The sequence below is a fragment of the Drosophila yakuba genome, chromosome 3L, assembly GCF_016746365.2.
Source record: "Drosophila yakuba strain Tai18E2 chromosome 3L, Prin_Dyak_Tai18E2_2.1, whole genome shotgun sequence".
NCBI classification, from domain to species: Eukaryota; Metazoa; Arthropoda; class Insecta; order Diptera; family Drosophilidae; genus Drosophila; species Drosophila yakuba.
In genome coordinates this window covers 22,951,691-22,969,858 of record NC_052529.2, presented here as the reverse complement: position 1 = coordinate 22,969,858, position 18,168 = coordinate 22,951,691, and the positions used below count along the sequence as shown (strand labels likewise).

General features: G+C 41.3%; 3 protein-coding genes and 1 long non-coding RNA gene across 7 annotated transcripts in view; 2 read left to right on the top strand and 2 right to left on the bottom strand.

The window, feature by feature from the left end:
- The window catches only part of LOC6535185 (calcium-transporting ATPase type 2C member 1), a 32,421-nt gene extending 25,873 nt beyond the window's left edge, over window positions 1-6,548 (bottom strand). For both annotated transcript variants that reach the window (XR_005561185.2, XM_039374305.2), the window contains exon 1: window positions 5,980-6,548. Coding sequence is in view for 1 of the 2 variants with exons in the window: in XM_039374305.2 (XP_039230239.1) it covers window positions 5,980-6,348 (369 nt within the window). In the remaining variant the exon portion in view is untranslated. The remainder of the gene's footprint in view (window positions 1-5,979) is intronic.
- LOC26536150 lies at window positions 1,567-2,563 on the top strand. 3 transcript variants are annotated; one of them, XR_005561187.2, is made up of 3 exons: window positions 1,582-2,232; window positions 2,297-2,372; window positions 2,447-2,563. It is a non-coding gene; the product is annotated as an uncharacterized LOC26536150 (long non-coding RNA). The 3 variants fall into 3 exon arrangements; XR_001454147.3 differs by having other exon boundaries at window positions 1,605-2,011; window positions 2,084-2,232; window positions 2,297-2,563; XR_005561186.2 differs by having other exon boundaries at window positions 1,567-2,232; window positions 2,297-2,563.
- Window positions 6,549-7,549: 1,001 nt separating the features above from the next.
- Window positions 7,550-15,181, bottom strand: LOC6535184 (ras-GEF domain-containing family member 1C). Its single transcript, XM_002095810.3, has 5 exons — window positions 14,425-15,181; window positions 9,296-10,785; window positions 9,073-9,216; window positions 8,809-9,011; window positions 7,550-8,743 (listed from the first exon to the last, which is right to left on the bottom strand). The coding sequence occupies exons 2-5, from the start codon at window positions 10,700-10,702 to the stop codon at window positions 8,458-8,460; spliced, it is 2,040 nt and encodes a 679-aa protein (XP_002095846.1). The 5' UTR covers window positions 10,703-10,785; window positions 14,425-15,181; the 3' UTR covers window positions 7,550-8,457.
- A 541-nt stretch (window positions 15,182-15,722) lies between these two features.
- LOC6535183 lies at window positions 15,723-18,091 on the top strand. Its single transcript, XM_002095809.4, has 4 exons — window positions 15,723-16,597; window positions 16,660-17,456; window positions 17,629-17,807; window positions 17,862-18,091. Exons 1-4 carry the CDS (start codon window positions 15,943-15,945, stop codon window positions 17,971-17,973), a joined length of 1,743 nt encoding a protein of 580 aa, XP_002095845.2. The 5' UTR covers window positions 15,723-15,942; the 3' UTR covers window positions 17,974-18,091.
- Window positions 18,092-18,168: the final 77 nt, after the last annotated feature.

Sequence of the window (18,168 nt, the reverse complement as noted above, 5' to 3'; positions counted from 1 at the left end):
TATGTCTGCCAAAGGGTTAGGAAAACTACATTTTATTGAAGGAACGGTTAACGCTGCAAAATATATTAATATTTTGGAAGATAGTTTGCTGCCATCAATACCAAAACTGGCAGACTGTGGTGAATTCACCTTTCAGCAGGACGGAGCATCATCGCACACAGGCAAAACAACAAAAAATTGGCTTCAATATAAACAAATGGAGGTTTTAGATTGGCCAGCAAATAGTCCTGATCTAAGCCCCATTGAAAATATTTGGTGGCTAATGAAAAGAAAGCTTCGCAATGAGCCACAAAGGAACATTTCTGACCTTAAAATAAAATTGCAAGAGATGTGGGACTCGATTTCTCGAGAACATTGCCAAAATTTGTTGAAATCAATGCCAAAACGTATTAAATGTGTAAAACAGGCCAAAGGTGACGTTACACAATTTTAATTTATATTAATTTGTTATATTAAGCAGCGTTCGAATTAATAGTGGTCAATTTTTTCTTATCTCTTAAGTCTACGTTTTGAATAAAGTACTCATATTTTTGTTGTTGTTGTAAATACAAGAAATAAATACAATAATATTATCATCGTAAAGAGAACAAAATTCTCTTTAAGAAAAAATACATTGACATACGCTATCTGTAATAGTATCGAAACTATCGTGTGTTGAACATTGCACACTGCAAAAATCACATGCTGTTCGAATTAATAGTGATTGGGGCTCGTACAGTCATATAAGGAGGTTTTCAAGGTTTTTCTTCCCACTTTTCCTTGAAAATTTAAAATGTAAAAAATTCCAGGACAACAAATTGTTGAAAAAAAAAACAAGAGAGAACGCTATAGTCGAGTTCCCCGACTATCTGATACCCGTTACTCAGCTAGTGTAAGTGCGAAGGACAGTTTTTGGCGGTTTGTGGGCGTTAGAGTGGGCGTGGCCAAAAGTTTTTTGGCAAATAGATAGAAATTTACAAGACTAATACAAAAATGAAAAAATATCAAAACATTTTTCAAAAGTGTGGGCGTGGCAGCTTTGGGCGGTTTGTGGGCGTTAGAGTGGGCGTGGCCAAAAGTTTTTTAGCAAATAGATAGAAATTTACAAGACTAATACAAATATGAAAAAATATCGAAACATTTTTCAAAAGTGTGGGCGAGGCAGCTTTGGGCGGTTTGTGGGCGTTAGAGTGGGCGTGGCAAAAAGTTTTTTTGCAAATCGATAGAAATTTACAAGACCAATACAAAAATGAAAAAATATTAAAACATTTTTCAAAAATGTGGGCGTGGCAGTTTTGGGCGGTTTGTGGGCGTTAGAGTGGGCGTGGCAACCTGAATCGACAAACTTGCGCTGCGTCTATGTCCCTGGAGTCAGTATACTTAATCTCAACTTTCTAGCTTTTGTAGTTCCTGAGATCTCGACGTTCATACGGACAGACGGACAGACGGACAGACGGACAGACGGACGGACAGACGGACATGGCCAAATCGACTCGGCTATTGATCCTGATCAAGAATATATATACTTTATATGGTCGGAAACGCTTCCTTCTGCCTGTTACATACTTTTCAACGAATCTAGTATACCCTTTTACTCTACGAGTAACGGGTATAAAAATTCAGTTGAATAGCGCATAAATGCTACCCTCTGAAAAATTATAATATTATATCATAAGCTTTAGTGACTAAAATAAATTTTAAGGGAATATAAAGCACAATACATAATTTGCGTAAGTCATTTGTGTGGGTAGAATATTTCAATTCATAAAACAACAGTGAAGAAAATATAAGTCTATTAACTTTTACTTCCCTTTCTTTAAGGCACTTTTGACTTCTTATATCGCCCTGAGAACTTTTCAAGGTTTATGAGAAAGTCACTATTGAAAGCAGCAGGGCCGTCAACGCTCAACTTGTTACTATGAGATGTATCCAAAATGACAGCTGTCACCTGTCTTTCAACAAATTCTTAACGGAGATATTCCGGGTTCAACATTTTGATGGCAAAAGTCCCCTAAATACTATTAAACTTTGGGTATGACGAATTTAAAAATGACAGTGTACATATATTCTGATATATGAGCTTTTTCAATAAAATCTATTTAAGTTTGTTATATCAAGAGATTGCCATAAGAGAAATGGAATACATTCATTTTTCATCCTCGGCCCATCTTGGAAATTATTAAGCCGTCAAAAGGAACTTGTTTGGAGCTGGCTATTGCAACGCCCAGTCTAGCGCCCTAGAATAAGATCCTTGTAAGAAATCCATAATATCTGGGTACTTGTAACTTAAAGAAACAGCAATTTTTTTACCTTACAGAAATGCTGAAACTGGAAATGAGATTGCGAAACGAGTTTGATGTAGAATGTATCGTTTTTGATAAAAAAAAAGAAAGGTACAGCTTTATGAAAATGTGGTACCAAAACATAATTTGGTTTAAACCTATGTTTCTTAACTTTTGGCTTGCAGACTGTATTCACCTGAAGCGAAGAACGGTAGGGTTCTCAAATGTGTTAATTAACTATAATACATACATATAAATAAATGAAAAAAAAACGAATAAAAATTGATACATCACTTATTATATAAGGTTTGTTAAGATAGGTTATTTAAGTAGCTTATTAATATCGTATCCAAAATAAATTAGCTGACATGTTGTCAGTTTTATATAAACTTTGTCAAATTAACGTGACTGCTTAATGTAATGCTAAGTAAGGAACAACCATTTGGCATTGATTTTAAAAGCCAGCTTTTCATTTCCGACTACGAAATAAATGTTTAAAATATTTGTTTAGTATCCAGACCGACAGGGAGCATTCTCGGCGACGTAAGGTAAAATGATGCCCATTCCTACTGACTTCAAAAAATGATGACCTACAGTAATATCCATCCCTCTTCATCATGTTTTGGCTTCTGGCTGGTTCCGTAATTAAACATTTTGCATGTTTATAAGGCAAAGGGAAAGCCATCAAGGAAAAATCAAGAGAGAATGGGTTACTTCCTTGAATATCACAAGCAACGGGTATAAAAACCAGATGTAGAGTTTTCAGTTTTTTAACACATGTGTGTCTTTTGGTCGAAAGATGAGCTGTGTGTCATAAAATGCGGGGCACGTGAACACAACTAACTCTCTTATTTCGGGAAACGAGTAAATATTTAAAAAATATTTATGCATGGTGATGGTGATGTGAGATGGTGAGATCTGGCCGCCGTCACGCCTACAATTTATAAAAACATATTTAACTTTTTTGTAATATTTTACTTGTTATTTCTATTTTGATATCCAAACAACATTTTTTGTTTTTCTCACCAGCTGAGTAACGGTATCTGATAGTCGAGGAAAACGAATATAGCGTTCTCCCTTGATTCGGAGTCGTTTTCGCTTCTGTTGTTATGCTAATGCTTTCTCGTCGAAGTCATTGCTTCTCCGAGCGTTCCACAGCCTTTCGTCTCAGTGCTCCTCTAGATGCCCTTCATTCATAACTTCCCTGAAAACACCTTTTAACAGGATGCCGCTTCAACCAAGGACCCTAGCAGCTATTTTTCTAAGAATTCTAAAAGGGGCGACAACAAGAAAGGGGTGATAAACATGGTGGAAGTCTGAAAAGGGTGTTAACCAACAGTTAGTGGCTTTGTGCTCTCTACGCTTTCTGGAATTTTTGAACGCAATTAATTTAATTTGTAATCTTTTTTTGCCCGCAATTTTTGTGTGTAAAAAGCAAACCTTGAATGTTTTGGCTGCTTACTATTTGGAAAGGGAAAACTGTGAGCTGATTTGTAGCGACAATTTACAACGATGATATAAGATGTAATTGCAGACAGTGATAAGCAACTCGATTGCCTTGCCAAAAAAACGTAGATAACTCTTGTATGTACATAGATAGTCCGTAAAAGCATTTAGCTGTAAGCCACCTCTTTTTAACTGCACTTTCACTAAATAAAATAAATATAAAAATATTAGTTACAAAATTATTTAAATCATTTGTCCAAAACAAATATTCACAAAACGATTTTGTTTTTGGTTCGTATGCAAAAAACCCAAAAAACAAAATGTATGCAAAAAAAATGATTTTAATGGATTAATATATGTATGCCCGTTACTCGTAGGGAAAAAGGGTATACTAAATTCATTCTTGATCAGGATCAATAGCCGTGTCGATCTGGCCATGTCCGTCTGTCCGTCCGTCTGTCCGTCCGTCTGTCTGTCCGTCTGTCCGTATGAACGTCGAGATCTCAGGAACTACAAAAGCTAGAAAGTTGAGATTAAGTATACAGACTTCAGGGACATAGACGCAGCGCAAGTTCAGGTTGTCACGCCCACTCTAACGCCCACAAACCGCCCAAAACTGCCACGGCCACACTTTTGAAAAATGTTTTGATATTTTTTCATTTTTGTATTAGTCTTGTAAATTTCTATCGATTTGCCAAAAACTTTCTGCCACGCCCACTCTTACGCCTACAAGCCGCCAAAAACTGTCAGTGTTTAAGTCTCCTTCTCCCTTCCACTAGCTTAGTAACGGGTATCAGATAGTCGGAAAACTCGACTATTAACCTACCAATTAATTATAAATTATTAATAATAAATTAATTAATTCGCTCTAAATTGTATCCCATAGTATTTTACTATGTGGGAAACAAATTGAAAAACAGCTTACCTGAGCGATGCTTAAAACTTGGCCTCAAAAAAAACTAAGCCCAATGAACGTGGCGTATACGTGTTATAAAAAGTGACTTAAACTAGGTTAGATAACAGTGACTTGAGGCCCAACAAACCCACATTTATGGGGTACATGGGGCGTAAAAGCACGAATGTCCTTTAATTTTTTGCAAACTTGAATGTAGGACGAAGCGACGCAGAAATAAGGTCTTTGATGAAGCAGGGCAATCGTGTCTACTGTTACTTACATATTCTGCATATATAATATACATATATGTACATATATCTCGACCAAAAATAAGTATTTTAAGGAAAAGTTGATTCCTAAGGCAAATAAAAATTCTATCACAAACTTCAGTATCGGATCTGAAGTTATTAAAACCTTTAGTCTTTCAAATGATTCGATTTAATCTTTACAGTTGATATCTATTACAGCACCTTCTGCTAAACACTCAAAATATGCTTCAATGAAACTAATAGGCTTGTGTTAGCCTTTGTACCCAAAAAAAAGGTGTATACAACAAATTATATATTATTTACGTGTCATTCGAGGTGAAACCAGTATAAATACCAGCGCTGGAAATAAAAACGATTTTGAAAACGGGTCCCAATGGTCCGAAATGGGCTTTAAAAACTGGGTTTTCAAGAATTGACCCAGTTCTAGGCGAAATAATTTAAATTAGCTCATTAACTTCATTTTCTATATAATACTTCTCACCAAAACAGTACTGCTCGACACAATTAACTATGCTTTTTATCGTCAGTAGAGGGGCAGGGTTATGATTGACACGGGTCTGACGCATTATTGATTGCAAAGGAGTCGATACTACAGTACGTCCCATGCCAAAATGAATTATAAACTAGGTACGCGAGCGAACTATAGATATTTCAATTGATTTTTTAAGTCTTTCTATAACACCGTCCTACTTGTTCTAATTGACGGCTTGGCCAAGCCAAATTACTTCTTAGAGAATGTGTCAACACAAATTCCATTAATATAAGAGCTCATTAGCATTAGAGAAAACTTCACTCGAACAAATCCGCCGTGCTCCTCGTTTCCACTCGCCGATTAAAAAGTCAACAGGGTTTTACGAGAAAACCTTTGCCAGCGGAACTCGGGGTTGTCACAATATTCTTCTTTGTCGCTTATCGATTTTTCCGCTCTTTGTTTTGTTTTGATACGCCTCGAATTTCCCAGAGTTTTCCTAGGGCCGAGGAATCTCCGTCAGCCACAAGTAGCAGGCGTCAGAGAAGCCCGAATCGATAAAATAATTTTATGTAGCACCAAACTGCTAATCCTGTACTTTCAACAGAATCGTGCTCTTCCTTCCTGATAATAACTCACCTTGAAGATACTGTCGCTGCCTAGTCCGCAGATCTTGCTCTTGGGCAGGATCTCCTGCTGATCCAGCTGATTCTTTAGCTGCTTGCGCTGCTGCCCTTGCAGCTGCTGCTTGCGTGCGGACACTGCCTCCGCCGTCGTGGGAGCCAGTCGAAGGCCTTCTCCGCCGGGGGCGATGATTACCACGTCGTCGTCCTCGTCCAGGCCCAGATACGCAGGCACGTTCACACTGAGCGCGGTAACATCCGTGTCCGCAGCCGGGTCTAGTTCTACGTCGATGTCGGCCGCCGTATCCGGCAGCAGGTCCAAATCACTGTGGAAACTCAGATCAAGGTCTTGGGGCAACTTGATGTACTTATTGTGGTTTTTCATTGTTCCAGCCTGGCATGAGTCATGTGGCCAAGGCCGCGCGGGGATTACGAGAGCGGGAGGCCGCAAATCAAAACAAAAATAATCACACGAGCACAATCGATTTTTCCGCCTCGATTAACCGCGTCAACAACGGCCCGGAAGGTGGCACATCTTCAGGCTTTCGAATGGAAGTGCGTGCTCGGTCGCGTCCAACACGTTCGCAGGCAGCTTTAGTGTGGCCACTATTGGGCCGAGGCAATATACCATTCGACTGGAATGTACTAAATGGGATTCCTTAAAAATACCACTCACTTCTGTTACTGCCCGATAGGGATATTTTACTGTAAGAGGACGAATACATTCAACCATTTTCTTCATTTTACTTTACTTTACAACATGTTGAGGAACTTGACTGTTGACAGTCTGAGATAGACGATCTTATTATTGCAAGTAATTTGGGTTTACTAATTTTTCAAAGTTATCTAAGACATTTAGTAATCTAAAGCAATAGTCTATTTGCATTGGACAATATTCTACATATCGAAAATAAAATAAACTGATGTTATAAAATTAAAAAAATATATATGTGCTTAGGGCGGACGTGGGCTAAAATGCTTTAGCATATCGAAATTTCTATAGAGATCTCGACGGGCATACGGATCGACAGACTGACATGGCTAAATCGACTAGGAGAGTATTTCCTAAAACAATTTCTACCTTTTACAAACTTTTCAACAAATTTATGTATATCATAATTTGCTCATCTATAAAATGGATTCTACTATGTATGTTAATGAAATTTTGCCCTTCGAACATATTTTATATTTAAATTGTTACTTCTTAATCGCAAATATTCGTGATGGCAAAAAAATTGCCCATTAAAAAAAAGAAGTAAGTATATGGATATTCGATTACAAAATATAATTGGCCTGTACCAAAAACGCTGTAAAATGTATTTAAATTAATTGTCGATTTATAGGCGTTAAAGAAATGTTAGTACCATAATCCAAATAACTAATTTGAATTTAATAGATGTGTTAGACTCAGAGATATGAACGGATGATGCCGATCAGGAGTCTAAAATACCTTTTTTTATATGTAACAGAAATTTAAATTAACACAGTGTACCATTTACGATAATTTAATTATAATAAATAGTTTGACCTTAAACTGCAAAGTTCTTACCCTTCTTAAAAATTCCAAAAAAGAAAGGCATACAAGGTTTTGTTTTGGGAACTGGATCTGTCATATATTTTATTCGAAAGCCGTTTTGATCATTAATGGTGTGTTTAGTCCCGTTATAGTTAATATCATTTATGATTTTATCCACAATATTACAACTGCATTGTTAAAAATCAAATTCTTATAAAGAAGAAGCTTTGTTTAAGCACGAAGTGTACTTCCTCTTGTTTTCTTTCTTACTTGTTGGTTTCCTTATACGAAAGTATTAATGCCCAGCGACTGATAGTAGGCCGATGTATGTTGCTGATGCAAAAAAGCCTCGAGACAGAATCAGAATGAAATCCGTTATAATGTACCCGGATGTAATTACGGAATATCAAAAAGATTTGATTTAGCTATAAAATTGTATACATATATATAAATAATAAATACTGGTCACGTACGGATATCGCGTACTCATGCAGCTTTGTCAAATGGATTTTTGTCATAATTATATTAAAATAAAAATAAACTATGATATACCAAGTATTTTGCGCTAAAAACCAAATTACTTGTATTAGCTGTTAGCCATATAAGGCTTTAAGTACAGTGATTCTTTCTTTCCATCCTCCCAATAGTCTAGTTAAATAAATACAATTACTGGCAACGTCTCGCAGCATAAACTTAAAAAGACTTGAAGCCGCCCGTCAATACACATTTGAAACAGGAACACAAAAATAACAGAAATAAATGAAAACAAAAATGATTGACAGAGTATTACTTGGCGACCCTAGCTTCAAAAGCTTATCTTTTGCAGGCAGGGGTTAATGAGTGCATTAGTCTTGGTAACTCAGTGAACTCATCGGGTTACTAACTTAGGATAAAATATCTCCGGTCTTACGGTTCTAGTAGAAAAAATAATCATGGCAAGCGCTTAGGCGTAGCTTAGTCTACCCCCCTGCATAGGGGTTACTGCGACTGTTGATGCTGCTCTTGCAGCTGCTGTAGCAGTTGTTGCTTCGTCTCTGCCTTTACGGTCTTGTAGCGATCTTTCTCCTCCGTGTTCTCCGGTGGCTCACACTCGAAGGATGCCATGGAAAGAGTGTTTTCATTGAGTACTGCGCTGTGTTGAAGATAGGCTATGACATTGGGAAGCTTCTCGAACGGACAGTTTACTTTCTTCCATTCATTAAACTCCATCACTTGTTTAGCCAGCTGGGAGCATTTTTCGAAGTTGATATGATTGTTCGGCAGCCTGTTCAATATATCGGCAAAAAGACATTTGGTCCGCTCATAAAGAGAACTACAAGTCCTACTTACCGGTTGGAACATCCCTCGTTCAGAAAATATAAATCCTTAACAAATAAACTAAAGAATGGAATGATTATGCGTTCGCGTTCCTCAGTAGCGCCCTCTGAGCGCCACATCGCAGCTTTAAGTGTAGAGCGATAGCTGTTGAAGTTCGATGTTGGATCCATTTGATGTTCCAGCACGGAGAACTTGGCCGATTGCACTTTGGCCCACTAAGTATTAAATTTACAAAGTGTCAAAGCTAAAATAACATGACCATTTTATCCAACTTACAGTCTTCTTCAGTCTACCTATGGGCGCCAGATTTAGACCTGCTATTATGGCCATCAGACTATTAAAGTTGCCAATATTAAAGCACTCGCGGGCTGTTTCTATCCAATACTCTATGATGCGCACACGCTGTTTCTTCTTAGGGTACTAAAAAGCACACAATAAATAGAATAGTATTTAATATATTTTGTCTGATCCGTTGATGAATATTTTACTGTTTACCCACCTTGACAATCTCGCTTGCTGTCAAGTAGCTAAGCCGATTGAACCACTGCACATACGATTCCAGGTTGCGAGTCTTTTTCATGTCGTTCAACGAACCACCTTCGCCTCCACTACACTTGCTTTTGTTGGCCTCCTTGCTTCCATCCTTGGCCTGCTGCTGATAATCCTTTGCAAAGGCCTGGACAAATTCCTCTGGGCCAATGTGCGACAAGCGCTCCAGCTCGATGGCCGTAAGCTGGTGTGCCAAGTGTGCACAGCTCGGACAAATGTCCATGATGCCAAACACATCGTCCGGTTGGGGTGTTGTGGAGATCGAGTTAGATGTGGAGGCGGATGAGGTGGGTCCACTTGAGGACGAATTAGAGGTTCCGCTGGCAGATCCACCGCCGCCACTTGCTCCATTGGCATGTAAAGAGCTCCCCAAAAAGCTCTGGAAGGCATTATGCAAGTGATTGTGGTGTCCGTGGTGGTGGTTCTGCTGTTGTTGACTCTGTGCCTCCTCGGAACTAAGCGTCTGCAAAAACTCCTCATACTGCTCTAGCGTCGTAAGTCGAGACACGAGCAGCTGCAGGATCCGCGAAACTTGCTTTCCCAGCGAATTATCAATGTAGACGCACTTTCTCGCCAGGATGCGCACTTGCTGCATAAGCCTTTCATCTCTAAAATCGTAAGGGAAAATCTCTATCCATTCTGATAGGAGTCTGATGCAGTGTTGAGCAGAGCGCTGTGTGTTTGTCCGCAGTTGAAGACGCGGTTCAAGCTCCGAATTGTGTGCGGCGGCCGCTGCATTTCCTTTCCGCTGCGTTAGCGGTGAAGCAGAGTTTATGCTGAGCATCTTTGTGCGACTGGGCACCTGACCGGCATCATCCACAACATCTCCGCCAGTGCTCACATCCTGCTGCTGATGCTCCCAGGTTTGTGAGATCTGCGCCAATAGCTCGTGGGGGCGCACAAAAAGCCTGGCGCTGAGAAGGAAAGCGAAGATAAATCCTTCATCTGGATAGTATTCGTGGGTGGGAACCATATGGGCGATAAGCGATTGCAGCGGACCTGAGTGCAATCGTCCTTCGCTGTATACAAGGAAATCTTCGCTAGCCTCTTGGCCCAGGATCCGGCTTTGGACTGCGCCATAGCTCAGCAACTTTTCGGGCGGCTTTTCCGGCAGCGCGATACGGCGAAGAGCGGAGAGCGACTCGTGTGCGTGGCAGGCGCTATTGCTTCTCTGCGTCTTCAGGTCTGGCAGTGTTTTGTGAGTAATTGACGTGGTCGTGGCACTTGATGCCCCAGCCCCAAGAGCCCCTCCTATGGACCTCTCATGCACCTTCAGATTAAGGTTAATTTTGGCGCTCCCGGTGCTGCCGCTGCGGCCATTCGTGGCACTGCTGAGACCACCGTTACTTGACGACATCTGGACGCCGTCTAATCCAAGGCAAGCGTATCCTGCAGGCAAGTGATCAATGTCCGGGACTTGTGGAACAGCCGAGCGGAGATCTACGGCAATAAAATACCAAAAGAGAAAAATGAGTCTAGTCCAAGAAAGTGCAGATTAAATATTTTGGGACAATTTTTTAACTTAGTTAGGCAGTGCCTATCAAAGAAGAAAACAAGAGAGAACGCTATAGTCGAGTTCCCCGACTATCTGATACCCGTTACTCAGCTAGTGTAAGTGCGAAGGACAGTTTTTAGCGGTTTGTGGGCGTTAGAGTGGGCGTGGCCAAAAGTTTTTTGGCAAATAGATAGAAATTTACAAGACTAATACAAAAATGAAAAAATATCAAAACATTTTTCAAAAGTGTGGGCGTGGCAGCTTTGGGCGGTTTGTGGGCGTTAGAGTGGGCGTGGCCAAAAGTTTTTTAGCAAATAGATAGAAATTTACAAGACTAATACAAATATGAAAAAATATCGAAACATTTTTCAAAAGTGTGGGCGTGGCAGCTTTTGGCGGTTTGTGGGCGTTAGAGTGGGCGTGGCAAAAAGTTTTTTTGCAAATCGATAGAAATTTACAAGACCAATGCAAAAATGGAAAAATATAAAAACATTTTTCAAAAATGTGGGCGTGGCAGTTTTAAGCGGTTTGTGGGCGTTAGAGTGGGCGTGGCAACCTGAATCGACAAACTTGCGCTGCGTCTATGTCCCTGGAGTCTGTATACTTAATCTCAACTTTCTAGCTTTTGTAGTTCCTAAGATCTCGACGTTCATACGGACGGACAGACGGACGGACAGACGGACATGGCCAGATCGACTCGGATACTGATCCTAATCAAGAATATATATACTTTATATGGTCGGAAACGCTTCCTTCTGCCTGTTACATACTTTTCAACGAATCTAGTATACCCTTTTACTCTACGAGTAACGGGTATAAATATTTAATAATCGCATATTGTTCTCAACATACCGATCGACACCTCATTTAAAAGTGTATACTCGATTATTTGAAAAGTATGCAAATAAAAAAGGAAAAAAATCGTTGTTAATTGGAATCATTATTTGATATTTGAACGTAAGTTACTATATATGTAATAAAATATTTTTTATAAAAATGGGAGTGATAAATAGAGAAATATATGTCCATTAAATTAAAATATGTCGATCTTTAAAATTCGGGGAATTTATTTATAACAATAATAAAAGTTTTTTATAATAAATTGTAGTACAAATTCTAACATTTGTATATACGTGAGTTTCTCAGCTAGTGACAGTGCGAAGGAGGCTCTTCAACACTGACAGTTTTTAGCGGTTTGTGAGCGCTAAACATTTTTCCAAAGTGTGGGCGTGGCAGTTTTGGGCGGTTTGTGGGCGTTAGAGTGGGCGTGGGCATGAATCGACAAACTTGCGCTGCGTCTGTCTCTGGAGTCTGTATGCTTAATCTGTGTGCTATGCTTTTTTTTTTTAGATCTCAGCGTTCATACGGACGGACAGACGGACTGATCGAATCTGCTATTGATCTTGATCAATATGCTTTATATGGTCGAAAACGTTTTCTTCTGCATGTTACATACTTTTTAACGAATCTAGTATACCCTTTTACTCTACGAGTAACTGGTATAAAAATATCAAACAATTTTTTAAAAGTGGACGCGGACGTTTTGGGCGGTTTGAGGGCGTGGGAAAACGGTTTTTTCGAAATTGATGCCAAGACTAACGAATAAATTAAAAAATATCAAAAAATTGTGGGTGTGGCAGTTTTGGGCGTTGCAGCATTTGGAAACAAACTTGCGCTGCGTCAATTTCTCTGGAATCTGCATACTTAATCTCAAAATTCTAACTTTTAGAGTTGAGCTCGAGGCCTTAATACGGTCATGGCCCGTGCAACTCGGTCTTGATTCTGATCAAGAATACATATTGTACTTCATATGGTCGGAAACGCATCCTTTTCCTTTTACTGTACGAGTAACGGGTATAAATACTAGTTTCAGAATTATCTTAAACTTGGGCAGTTCTAAAGTATGTACATTTATATGTTCCCGTAGGCAGATCTTAATACATGAGACGACGCCACAACGTACTGAAAATACATACATATGTGTAAATGTAGTTGCTTAGTAGGTGGGCAAACGAAATTATTTAATTATTTTTAAAAAGAGGTAAACTAAGTTAATTACTTTAAAGGGTGTGCAAACGATAAGACAACTTTTAAAGGGTGGCAAACGTTTTTTTATTGAAAAAGAGGTGTTAATAGTATTTATTATAAAGAAAAGGTATTTAACTTTCAGATATGGGCAAACGCTTATTTCTTTGATAAGCTCGATATTATTTAAATTTTCTTCAAAATTATAAAGGATGGGTAAACTTGCGTATACAATTCAATTTTCAGTTTTCAATTTTAAAAACCCAGCTTCATTAAGCCCTATGGAGCGACTAACTGCTAATTTGTTTTGAAAATTAACCCAATAGTGGCTTATCACAGGCCAGCGAACAGCACTGTGTTTGACTGTCTCACAGTCAAAGCGAAACCAGAGAATTACAAATATTAATTAACAGCAATACAAAAACGCTCGAATATGGGTCAACAAAGTGTTGGGCTCGGGGATGAAGTGGGAGGTGGGGGCCGAACGGGTGGTCTGAACATGTTAATAGAATTATTAAGACGCACGGCAAAAAAGCAGTCCAAGCATCAACAACTAAGTTCCACCTGCCTGAAAACAAAAAAATGAAGGGCCGCATTTTCACTTTTCCTGCTACATATAGTTCATATATTGCACGCTTCACAGCACAGTAGGTAACAGCATGGGGAGGACTAGGGGATACAAATTTATTTACTGCAGACCAGACAAAATCAATTTTGAAACGTTTTTATTTAAAACGTTTGTACATGGCCAACAAAACAGCAGCAGCAACAAGAAACAACTGGAATTCACTGCCCATAAAAGCTTAAAGCAACAGCAACTGTAAAAACAATTACAACAACATCTCACAATAATTTGTATACAAAACTGAGCAAGAAGAAGAAAAAGCAGAGACAGCAGTGACAGACGAGAAACGTTAAGTCGCCCGGCACAGTGGAGTGAAATCAGATTTCAATGGAGGGATAAAACTCTTTTGGCAATTGGTTGGCTTTCAAATACATATGGGTAATCGACTTATAAAATTGCGATACTCGTTAATCTTATACTTTAAATTATAAACATAAACGTTTATCTCCCCCATAGGGGTTTAATGACATACATACTTTGATAGGATACTTATGCTTCCTCGAATTATACAAATTTTATTACCCATTTCTCGTAGTTCAATATAGTAGATATATTAGATTTCTTGAATAGGTTGTAACATATTATATCAATTGCATTCATGCAATGTCGAGAGAATCGATTTTCCCTCGTTCTTTCTTTTCGCTGTCTTATTGCAAAATGGTATTTAGGTAGATAGGTTAGTTTGTATAGAAGCAACTGCCAATCGAATTCCGATTTTTCTTTTTTTTAAGCTCCACTGTGCAAGGTAAAAGAAACTCAAAGACCGAGCCGTGTGGAAATGCAGGGGAAAAGCAAAAGGCCAGCAAAGAAGTCATCCGGAGTAAAACGGATAGAGAGGACGAGAGAGTCGATAAATGGGGCCGTGGCCACAGAATATGTATTTTTCTAATCGGATTTGAAAGTGTCTAATTGGAACCGACTCCAAGGCGCTTACCTGTCGCAGCCTCCGTGCATGCTGCAATTGACCCTGGCAGGAGTCTTTTGATCGGCGGCTTCGCTGCCTGGACTTGCGGCAGGACGGAGAATACGCCCCGAAAGAAGCTGCTCTCCTGGCAGTGCTGCAGAGAAATCAGGACAGTCGAAAGTGGAACACACGCCGTTGATGTTTTTGCTGGAGCGGAAGGGGTGTTCCAGTGGGCGGGCGGTTTGGTTGTGTGTATGTGTGTGTTTACACGGCAATTCACAAAACGCGTAGTTTGAGCGCACCACTTCACACTCACACGCACGCAGTTGTAGGCTCACATGGATGCACCCTCACCCCCGCGGCAGAGGCTTGGCAGAGCGGTTGCATATGGACACCAAAAACTAAGAACTCGGCAGGCAATCACCGTTTTTCGACGCCCTCGGCGCAATTAATTTTCCACACAAAATGCACTGCGACGCTTTTTCCTCGGCCATGTACACGTCTGAACTTGTCTGTGTGTATAGTGTATATATAATGTATGTACAAAAGCACCGACCGGTTTGTTTGCTACGCAGATTTTTCTTTCCTCAAAAGCTGGACAAGAACACACTTTAATGACGTGCAGTCTGACCCCGATATATAACGGTGAATGCCACATTTAATGCAAAATACGAAAACGCAACGGCAGTTGCGTGATTTTTGCTATCCTTTCGCTTTTATTGCATTAAAAATGCGCAGCGTGCCAAACGTCGCGTTTTGTTTACTATGGCTGGACTGACTGCGTTTACAAACACTGTCCGCGGGGCTATCAACAGTACTGCGTATGCCATTGCGAAATGATAGGGATGTTCAATGATTTCCCCACTGAGCGGAACTTCATATCGATAACATACATAACTCGATAATTTGGTCAAAAACTCGAGAATTTCCCACGTGATCGTAAAATCATTTCTGATTGGAGGCTTGATAAATATCAGTCACGCAGTGTTTATAGGCCACCATTATAAAACAAGTTCGTTGAAAGACATGGTCAGTTCAAGAAATTCTCGTTTTTTAAAATGAAACTCTTATATGTATATATTCTTTATATTTTAAGTTAACTTATGAATCTATATGCCTTATTTATTAGTTATCTTAATTATTGATAATAACCATAAAAGAAGGAAATTATTATAGCTTACGGAAAGTTAATTAATAATTCGTAATGACTCTGCTTATGGCAGCCTTGCTTGTGTAAGTTTGAAAAATGTTTATTCATGTTTCCTCTATTTCAATCGATAGCTCGTGAAACACGAGCCAGTGCTGTAAGTCGCTGCACAGTTTCCACAATTTTCCAACACTCCAGAAATAGCCCCAAGTGAAAAGTCGCAGGGCAAAATGGGATGCGAAAATAACTGAGATTCAGGAGAGAACAAGACCACAGGAGGCAGTGAAACAGCACGGCCTACAGACAGTAGGACGTTCACAAACCGCCCAGCTTGGCCGAAACAAAGAAAGGCAACCGGCAACCAGAACGGTCCACCGCTCCTTGTCCGCGTTTACAATTAAATGGCAAATGGAAGTGCGACCGAAGCGGCGGCCACGGCCAACCCGCAGCAGAGGATTCCGCAAGCCACAAAGCAAGCGCTCTTTATCGAGACGACAATGGGTTCCCAAGAGTCTGCGCCCGCCGCTCTGGGAGTAAACGATCTTGTGGCGGACGTGTGCATGAACGGCCGCGGAGTGGAGTTCCCCAGCACACGGACCTCCACGTCCACGGGAGGAGCGGGACCGGCATCAGTTTCCTCGTCATCGCTCTCCTTTAAACACTTTCTCAGCAGTACCGGAACGGTGACGGCTCCGACCAGCACGGTAACTTCGGCCGCCGTGCAGACGTCGACGGGTGCACGACCTAAGGTACCCCAGTCAGCCTCTGCATCCCATATGCAGCCGCCTGATGTGAACGGCAGCAGTGCATCCTCCAGGATGAAGCGATCTCCGCGCTTCAGCAGTTTTGACTCGCAGGCGAGTCTGGCGGAGTACGCAGCATGTGGGGGAGGCGCCACCAGTAGCAGCGGCGGTTCTCAGTCTCACCGCTTGAGGCCAGATCTTCGGCTGGGGCACGACGCTGTTGAGGATGCTCTGGATAACGACGATGACGACCACGTGGCTCTGGCCCAGGTGCGTAACACAAACAGGCATTACGATGAAAGAATAGACGACGGTGAGTTTGAAATACAACTTCCCATTTGTTTCTCCCATTCACTCACTCCTTTTTATTGACAGATATTTTTCCATCCGCTGCCAACCAGCAACCCTCCGTTGGTTCGCGCTACGTGCCACGCTCGTACTCCAACTACGATATGCCTCATAATTTGCCGTGCTCTTCGTCATCTCCTCGACGTCGGCCGTCCGGAAACCGTGACCAACGCCCCACCAGACTTGTGCTATCTGCCGGCAGCAAGATAAAAATTGACCTGCCCCTGGATACATGCAACACAGTGGGTGGCGGAGCCTGTGGTGGCGGTGCTTCAGCATCAGCCCTGCCAGACTTCGTGCAGGATCACTTGCCGGATGCTTGGTGCGCCGGTCAGGATGACCTGAGCTCTCCGCCAAACTCGCCTCTGGGAGGAGCTGAAGCGTCGAGCGGAGCAGTGGGAATTCTACCGTCTTCGCACGCAACCAGAGGCCCCAGTGCTGCCGCCCTCCCGGGTCCGACCGGCGAACCAGCCGCCGGCTCTACCGTCAAAATGCTGCCTGACTTTCTGTCCGACGGTTCCATAATTCACTCATCTCAGCGACTAGCTGACGTAGCTATCGGTCTGCCCTCCAACTTTATTGACTCGCCTCCCCAGGAGTCCGAAGGTACGTTGCAACTGTCAACACTGAGACAGGAAAATGAACGTCTACAACGGGAGCTACAGGAAGCTCGTACGGAACTTAATATACAGACCAGACGGGCCAGCGAGTTTGAGCAGCAGCTACTGCAACTTTCAGAGACGTCACGGCGCCGGGAGGCCCTGGCCACTACGACCAATACACAAGCCACGCAGCTTCTACGGCGGCAGCTGGCCCAACTAGAGGTGAGTGGCCCAATCGGTAATGTAATGCCCGAAAGTTGAAAGTGTCATGACCTAATACTCACTATGGCGAATGCCATATAAACGATCTGGCATAGTTCGCTTTATCCCAAATTTTGGAAAATGTATAAATGCAGCAATATTAGCAATTCGAAAATTCTTACGTTTTTTTTAGGCGGAGCTTAGCTCTCTAAGAGGCGGTGGAAGTGCGACAGGAGGAGTTCCAGTGGCGACACCTATTAGGGACAGTGAGAGCTCCACCAACAGCGGGATCAGTGCACAACGACCGTCCAGAACACACCATTTGTCTAGGGATCTACTGCGAGCGGCTGACACCGCTGAACAGAACCTGAGGTAAGCTGCACCAACAGTTGATGACGATGACAGATGATAATTCATTCCTTGCAGGCAATTGTTAACTGGCGTGGAAAATCTGCGACAGATGGCAGCTAGCCTCGAGCAACCGGGCCAGCCAACAGCATCGCCCAGAAGTCCCGATCTGTACACTGACTTTAAATGAATACTCCGGGATGAAGTCTTTAAAGTGGACGTTATATACGAAGATAGGTTATTTTTCTTTGTGTAAACACTGTATCCCACGGCTTCGCATAGAGCTTGTTTTTAGATGACCCCGCGAACATTTTATGTTTCCGTATTATCTGTTGCATTCGGTTATATGTGGTGGGGGGATGGGCAATGTGAGAATCAAAGCGCA